Genomic DNA, 8577 nt, shown 5'->3' on the forward strand with positions numbered 1-8577 from the left:
TTCTGTTTTATCTTAAAAACCTTGAGCTGCATTTCATGCCGTGAAAAGGACCATATGCATTAAATGTATTATTATTATTGTTATTATTCACACCAGTTAGATTAACATCACTACTCTTCCTGGCCTGCTGTGATCACCAACTGGTTCCCTCGGCCTCCCTCTTCTCTCTGTGTTGCATTGCACCGCGCTGCACAAGAATCCTGTGTGACAGTCCTGACTCAAAGCACAGGAGTCAATCAATTCAATGCATTATTTAGCACCATATAACAACATACATTATGTCAAAGCACATTGGGGGGGAAGGGGGAGGGGGGGGGACATGAGGGGGGACATGAGGAGGGACATGACATCACCATGCAATTGATCCTCTAGTTAGCACTACAACGCCCCCTATTGCCTTTAAATGGAACAACAACTCAACTTTGAACCTTTACCCTTCAACCTTCAGGGTTTTAAAATCATCGTTATTGGGCTTGAGCTAAATTCGTCATATTACATAAACTTTCAGGCATGTAATAACTGTACAATAATCTAACAAATAAAGAGTAATTCGTTTTAAATAAAGTTTTAAATTTGCTAGTCGCCATTTACTTTACGTCTTCTGCGCATGCGCCGTCCCGGAAGGAGCGCAGCTGAGGTCGAATTGGAGGATTCTCAAGTCTCGGCTGAAATAAGGAGAAAATGCCGACGGACTATGAAAAAGGAGCTTACCCGGAGCCTCCCCGACAAACCCCGGTGCTGGAAAAACACACCGCGCTGCCAAACCCGGCTCTGATCCTGTCCAAACTCTTCTATTACTCCGTGGACCTGCCTGTCACCACATTTAGAGGTAACCGAAGCTAACTGTGCTAACTGCTAATAGGACATAAACACGGCTAGCAGGTCCCCGCGGTCATTTATTCACTCAAACACTTGTATTCAGGCATTTAACCATATTATTACTACCTCAGAATATGACATCACCTCAGTTGCAAGGCTCTGCTTTGTGGACTTAACATGATAGACTGAGTTAATCTGCCATGTTTGCCCCTTTTAGCTATGTGCTGTGTTGTCCATGCTACATAGCTAGATAGCCTGGTTTAACCCTGCACCGGACTGTGTCCTCTCTCATCCAGATGCTGTGGACAGCATTCGTTCTAAAAACAAGGCCGTGTATTACCACCAGAAGTTCCGCCGTGTCCCCGACCTGACCGAGTGTCAGCACGGAGATTATCTCTGCTACTATGAGGCAGAGATGCAGTGGAGGAGAGACTAGTGAGTACCAAGTCAACACCAACACAGATGAGTTATTCATCCTACACACACACACACACACACACACACTAAAACACTCCAATTTAACTGTGTGGCAGTTCGTTAGAAACTGTTGGAAATATCAGGGTTTCTGCGAGTTTCAACAAGTTGAATATAAGACTTTTAAAAACCACAGTGAATGAAATGAAGACTTATTTTCATGTAGGACAGATATGAGGGAATGTCAGTGACCCTGAATTACTTGCACTTCTCCATAATTCAGGATAAAGTGAAGTAGCTAAGTGGAGAACCCTGGAAATGCTACGTTATCTCACAAACTACAGGCAGAGACACAGCCAAGGCGAGTGTGCTGAGGAACAATGCCACCAGGCTGTATGTCGGCAGTCATCGTTTCTACACTGGTCTTGTTCTTAGTTTTGTGACAGTGGGCTAATATCTGTATATTAGAGACAAAGTATATTCAGAAGATTTCTCTTGAAAAATAACTTGTGTTAAAGTCAAGTGCAACAGAAGTAGTGTTAAATAAATGTTGACATAATGTCGACCTAACTTGATGTCTTTGGACTTACTTTAGACTTTTTAAGGCCTAAAATTCATATTATTGGTCTGAAGACTATTAAAGATCCCACGGAAACCCTAAATATGCAAAGCAGTTTCTGAATTTGTATTTAATTTTGGGGCCCTTGCACTCAGCAAACCTCAGACAGGGTTACTGCAGGATCTCAGGCAGTTCTACTGTGTATGTGTTCATAGGCAACTGGACTGGCCTTTGTGCTCATGCACCACTCATGAAGATGTCTTGACCTGGGTGACGGAAAACCTTCACTTTTATGTTACTACAAGATTCACAAAGAACATTTTGGTCCTTTAAGTTCAAAATAGAATGCAATGTAATACCTGTGTCATGGTGACAGTCGTCAGGTATAATGTTTAAAAACAGACTGGAAACCTAACCCCCCCTTCATCCACCACAGCAGGGGGCTCTTTTGGCTCAGACCAGCATGTTCAGTCTTACCATTCTGTTGGCCGTGTAGTTTATTTGTGGAAACTTATTTGTCATAACTGAGTGAAAATGTATTTTTGCAATTAAATTATTCAGGAATAAAAAAGAATATCTCCCTCCTCAGTAAAGTGGACCAGGAGATTGTGAAGGTGGTCCAGGAGCGCATGAAGGCCTGCCAGCAGAGAGAAGGAGCCAGCTACCACCAGAACTGTGTTACAGAAATACAGCAGTTCAAAGATACAACCAAGAACTTCCTGTCACGCTGTAAGTACTGTGCAGTTTGGAGCCTGAACATGTGTAGTGCAATAGAAAGAAAACATGGAATCAGTGTACGTCATGCCAAAGCAGCTCTAGTTCAGGAATCATACGTCATGTCACACCATTGCCTGTATACAGCAAATACCATCTATTGTATTTTTGAAGAACTTAAATGGACAGTTAAATCTTTTAAGTAACAATACTAAAGCTTCTGAAATGAGAATTTGTTAAGTTATATATAATTTAATCAGGGAATGAATTTAGATTCTGAAAAATTAAGCATTTTTACAAGATTCCTGATGAAGCTCATACTTTGTCTGCCTACCAATAAATGGTTTTGATCTATGACGTGTCTCTTTGCAGATGGGGATCTTGGAGCGTATGCCAGTGGGAGGAAATGTCTAATGAAGCAAAAAGAACGCATGATGGCATCTCAAGCTGAGAGCGCTTAAGTTCTCCTCTTCCTGTGTAATATTGTAAAATAAACTTGTCCAATCATTCATGAGTTGTTCTGCTCTGTCCTCACTGATAAGGTTGTTACAACTTTTACTGATCATTTATATTGTTTTCATTACAGCTGATTCACTCAGTTATGAGCCTAGACTGATGATTACAGGTTAAAATTTAGGCCATTCAGAATCAACGCAGTTAAGGACAATATAGATTTCTTACAAATGTTATATTGTGATTTATAAATATCACCCATTCCATGTTAGACACTTCCCTCAATCTCTAAATCACACCTGTTTCCATGAGCCAAGTTAATGCAAAATGAGACCGTGCACATTACATTATGTTTCAGAATGTTTATTCAACGATTCTTTGTACAAAAAGTTTAGGAGGTAGCCGGCGGGACAGGCTGTCCCCTCTGCACAGACACCCTGGTGTGAGTCTTGGCCAGATGGTCAGTGAACTCCTGGAATAAGAACAAGGAAGAAGACCATCAGAAAAACTTGCATATCAGTGATAATCAAAAACCAAGATGTTAGTCAATGCTGTGTACTGTACCTGGTAAGGAGACTTGGTGAAGACTGTCTCCTTCCACAGATCAGGGGTCAGGTAGCTGTAAGTCTTGGAGATGGCATCAAAGGTGGCCTTGGCTGGAGAGTTAACAAAAAGATACACTGAGTCAATGTTTAAGAACTTTCTTCTGCACATGTCTGCAGTTTCATTTGTAAAATAAACAATGTTGAGCACTGACATAAAACAGAGGAGACCACTAAAACCGTCTCTCTGCTGTGGATTACAATACTCATTTTATTTCTCTCCCGATTAACGACAACTACACCACTGCAGGAGGTGAAGCTGAGCAGAGCGAGGAGAAAACAGACAGAACAGATGAAGATGCACAACAAATGGGAAGAATCCTACCGAAGTTGCCGAGGGTTGCAGTGCAGCCCCTGGCAGAGGTGTAGCAGTCGTCGATACCAGCCATCATGAGCAGCTTCTTGGGCACAGGAGCAGACACGATGCCGGTACCGCGGGGGGCGGGGATGAGACGCACCAAGACAGAGCCGCAACGACCAGTCACCTTGCAGGGCACGGTGTGGGGCTTACCGATCTTGTTACCCCAATAACCTCTCCTGACAGGGACGATGGAAAGCTTGGCCAGGATGATGGCTCCACGGATGGCTGTGGCCACCTCTTTGGAGCACTTCACCCCCAGACCCACGTGGCCATTGTAGTCACCAATGGCAACAAAGGCCTGTAAAACACAGCCAGGGGTACGATTACGATAACAGTGCTGAGAAAGTACAGTGCTGAATAACAGGACACCTTTAAAGATTTGTGACAATCACCTTGAACCTGGTGCGCTGACCAGCCCTGGTCTGCTTCTGGACAGGCATGATCTTCAGCACCTCATCCTTCAGACCAGTACCCAGGAAGAAGTCGATGATCTCGGACTCCTGCACGGAGGGAAAAAAAAAAACAAGGTGTTTAGCATTAGGCAGAACCACTGCAGTAAAAGGGAGTATCCACCACTGTATAGTTTTTGCATGCTTGATGTTAGGATAAATATAAACATTTGGTTCTAACACTACATTAAAAGGCAGCTTTAAAGGTAGCATTACAAGATGAGGCTAGGGCTGCAGCTAATTAAATTTCACAATCAAGTAATCAGCTATTAATTATATCCATTAATAATAGTTTATAAAATCTCAGAACAGTCAAATGACTTGAACATGTTTCTATTCATAGTATGTAAGTTTACATAACACCCCATCCATCATACAGCACAAGCAAAATTTACATTTAGCAGACGCTTTTGTCCAAAGCGACTTACAATAAGTACATTTGTGACACCAGAAATAAATTAGGGACCAATGCAACATGATCAGTCTTCAATTTAACCAGATCAATGAATTTCTTCCTGTGCTGTATGGTGCTATAGTTTGAGTACTTATGCTCTAGTGTGAGTGAAGGTCCTGCAAAGTTAACAGTCAGGATCAACCTTTCAGAGAACTGATGAAATATGACAGCTCCAACACGTTCTGGGCAAATGAAGCACATAACTGGACAGGTCTCTCTCCTCCACTCCCGTGGTAGCATTTAAAGTTAAAAGTGTCATGTCAGCCTCGCACAGGTTACCTTGATGGGCAGAGAGTACAGGTAGATCTCCTCCAGGGACTTGATCTTCATGTCCTTGACCAGGCGGCCCAGCTTGGTGACGGGCACCCACTGAGAGGACAGAGGATGACTCAGTTAAAACTCACCACCCCGTGAATCTGTGCTCAGCACATTATTTTGTTGTACGTGTCACATCGTTGACATCAGGGTCTGAAACCTACCTCCTTGTCCTCGGACTTGCCGCCACGGGCTCCGCGGCCCCTACCACGGCCTCTGCCGCGTCCACGGCCCCGGCCGCCGCGGCCACCGCCGCCGAAACCTCCACGGAAACCTCCTCTACCACCGGCGTCGTCCGCCATTTGCTACCCGGCAAATCAGAAAACATTTCAGTAAATACCATATTCCTGGGGAGAATAACCACACAGTAATCTCTGAATATCTCTGTAGACGTCATCTCCCTGAACAAGAGCATGGCCGCCATACTGGAAACTACGCGTCCATTCAGTGAGCAATTCCACTCATTTAGCTTCTCTCCGCTAACAACTATGCCGCGTATTGGACGCAACATGTTCTCAGGTGGTTCATTTAATAAATTCAATGTGTTTAGCTGAAGGATGCGTGAGATAAAGATGGATGACCGCCTCGGTAAGAATCCGCCATAAGTACTTACGTGATCTTTTTAACAGGAAGAAGAACCACGAGAAGTTCCGCTGGGTTTTATACAGATGTGTTATCGCGATATTTCCCCCGAACGAGAATCTGTTAACTCCTGTCCTCTAGTGGCAGTTTGTGGAAATACAGCTTCACTGCTCGGGCCCTGTTGATGTTTGATCGTTTCATGTTTTCATCCACAGCCTATTAGAAATCAATGGATGTAACTCTCATTCTCATTAACTAGTTATCATGTTAATCACCTTTGTTCAACGTTCAACAACTCTCTCTTGACAACAGTGTGATATTAAATACTTTATTTACAAAATATATGAAACTACAGCACAAATATGTGACAAATCCACTCAATTCAATCCTACATGTTCAAACACACAAACACACACACACACACCTTCAAATCAACACATGGAAATAAAACAGCAGCAGGAACTGAGTTGTCTCTCAGCAGTTGCCCATGTTGCTTCCTGGCGTTCCACTGGAGCTGCCGCTGCTCTCTCCGAGGTCCTCCTCCTCGTCTTCCTGCAGATCGTCCATCACCTCCAGGCTCTCACAGATGAGCCCTATCTGCCTCTTCATGTACGCCATGGTGCTCTGCATCCTCCTCATCTTCCTCTGCAGGGCAGCGGCGATGGCCCTGTGGTTCTTCTGTCTGGCCTCGTACTCCTGCCTCAGCTGCTTGTAGCAGTTGTGTTGGGCCTGGGTGCGGTGGGAGAGTATCGTCCCGCAGCCCATGTGGCAGGGCTGACGCCAGTGCTCGCAGTGGCGTGCGTGGATCTCCAGATCCCTACGCAGGAGCTGAGCCCGGCAGCCGTGGTATGGACAGGGGATGAGCTCATACAGGCAGCTCATACTGTGGCAGTACTGCTCTGAGAGGGGGAAGGTCTCTGCACAACCACGGATCTCATTCTTACACTGCAGACACAGAGAAATATGATGCCATTTGTAAATAAAGAAGGACAATTTATTATGATGTATTTTACTATGAGGAAATAGAGAAGTAGAGATGGTGGAGCAAGTATTCAGATCCTTCATTGAAGTAAAATTAGCAATTCTCCAGTGTAAGGCTTGATTTGAGAATAAGAGCATAATAAAGCATGCAAATACTTAAACTATCAAAACTACTCATAAAGTACTGTGGAAATTGACCTCTATGAGTGTTGTAAGTAGTATTACTGATATTTATGTTACTTATCATTGTAGATGGTCGAGGTGAAACTAATTTTGACTGGTTGGTCAAACTGCATCATGTCTCTTATTATTGTAATATATTCATCTCTATTAAGTAATGTATCTATTGTTATTATGTGCTTGAGTAAAAATACTTTCATAGTGTCAAAATCCATACAGACCCTCTAAACAGCTTGAAGATGAGATAGCGCAGGGCTACTTTTTAGGTAATTTTGATATTTCAGTTTAATCTTCCCTTTTCTCACATATTTGGCCAATTTCCAGATATCATTCACCCACGTTTACGATAATTTATGTTCAACAAATTCAACACTTCTATTTTCAGTTTCCCACCTTGACCTTCAGGCGTCCAATAGATTTGCTCAGCTTGAACATGACAAAGATCAAGCTCGGGTTGACAGGCTTTCTGCAGCAGGGACATGTCTCCTGTCTGTTGAGGACAAATATCAGTTAGTCTGGTTCTTTTGTGGGGACTAAACATTGATAAAAATCAAATTCAGCACTATAACACTATGTTCTTCCCCTGTGGCATTAATCCATGTTGCGCTCCATACCTCTTGAGCCACTGTAGGATGCATTTCTTGCAGAAGATGTGGTGGCATGCAGCTCTTACTGGACACCTGAGGACGCCCTGACATATAGTGCAGATCAGGTCATAGTCTGGGGAGTCCACAAACAGCTCCACATCATAGCCCCCGCTCTGTGTTGACACCTCTGGGTCAGCCTGGATGAGGCCAACACAAACAAAGTTTATACTGGGTTACCATTGTGTATTATTATGTAGTTTCTTTCTATAGTGATATTATAGGTTAAAGATGTGACAGTTGAGGGACAAACTGCGACTGGTTATACCAACGACTGTAAAACATGCTCTCTACAACTGCTACAACCGGTCCAGTGTTTTCAACAGAGAGACAGAAGGCAACAAAAGAGAATTGTTCTGGAAAGTCATATGACTGATCACATGATTACAAAAAAAACAAGTGCCATCACTCTTTTTTTTCAAGTGAAAGTTAGAAAATGCTTGTAGAAACATGATATTTGCTATTATTGAATTCCTTAATTAAATTTCACATTATATATATATGTTTGATTAAGAAAGAGAACATTGATACAAGAATATATCTTAATTCAAAGGGTAAAAACATTTCAGAGTTGATTAAATATATCAAGGGGGTAGCTGTCCCAGTATGATATTTGAGTAACGAAGCGAAGAAGAAATAAATGAATGGAATTTAAAAGACCAAGATTAAATAAACAAAGTAGTTTGGTGTCTACTCACCATAATAACCTCCTGTCCTCACCGTGTTTCCATCACAGGCGCTGGTTTCAGTCCATATCGATCCTCTCACATGTCACTCAGGGAACACACACACCCTCGTTATCAATACAACACACACATGAACATTCCTGACAAAACATGAAGGAGGGACCATGTGTTTCTCTCTGTCTCTGTCTCTGCCTCTCTCTCTCTCTGTGTGTGAGTGTGTGTGTGTGTGTGTGTGTGTGAATCATAAAAACGAAGGCAGAGACTTCCCTGCTGTTCTAGCACCAGAGCTCAGCCTCCACATGTCAAACACAGACTTTTAAACATGAATGGCTGCGACTGAGTCTATTGTTGTGAGCGACGGGAA

At 43.0% G+C, this 8577-nt stretch overlaps 3 protein-coding genes across 3 annotated transcripts; 1 reads left to right on the top strand and 2 right to left on the bottom strand.

Annotated features, from left to right (window-relative positions):
- The first annotated feature begins 596 nt into the window (after positions 1-596).
- Positions 597-3015, top strand: ndufb10 (NADH:ubiquinone oxidoreductase subunit B10). The gene is made up of 4 exons (XM_020101861.2): positions 597-829; positions 1116-1254; positions 2382-2521; positions 2879-3015. Exons 1-4 carry the CDS (start codon positions 682-684, stop codon positions 2965-2967), a joined length of 516 nt encoding a protein of 171 aa, XP_019957420.2. The 5' UTR covers positions 597-681; the 3' UTR covers positions 2968-3015.
- Positions 3016-3306: 291 nt separating this feature from the next.
- Positions 3307-5875, bottom strand: rps2 (ribosomal protein S2). The gene is made up of 7 exons (XM_020101860.2): positions 5754-5875; positions 5305-5445; positions 5105-5194; positions 4315-4422; positions 3887-4220; positions 3524-3615; positions 3307-3431 (listed from the first exon to the last, which is right to left on the bottom strand). Exons 2-7 carry the CDS (start codon positions 5440-5442, stop codon positions 3351-3353), a joined length of 843 nt encoding a protein of 280 aa, XP_019957419.1. The 5' UTR covers positions 5443-5445; positions 5754-5875; the 3' UTR covers positions 3307-3350.
- A 161-nt stretch (positions 5876-6036) lies between these two features.
- Positions 6037-8507, bottom strand: rnf151 (ring finger protein 151). Its single transcript, XM_069524933.1, has 4 exons — positions 8226-8507; positions 7498-7667; positions 7277-7373; positions 6037-6667 (listed from the first exon to the last, which is right to left on the bottom strand). Exons 1-4 carry the CDS (start codon positions 8226-8228, stop codon positions 6197-6199), a joined length of 741 nt encoding a protein of 246 aa, XP_069381034.1. The 5' UTR covers positions 8229-8507; the 3' UTR covers positions 6037-6196.
- Positions 8508-8577: the final 70 nt, after the last annotated feature.

Source organism: Paralichthys olivaceus, chromosome 5 (genome assembly GCF_024713975.1).
Source record: "Paralichthys olivaceus isolate ysfri-2021 chromosome 5, ASM2471397v2, whole genome shotgun sequence".
NCBI classification, from domain to species: domain Eukaryota; kingdom Metazoa; phylum Chordata; class Actinopteri; order Pleuronectiformes; family Paralichthyidae; genus Paralichthys; species Paralichthys olivaceus.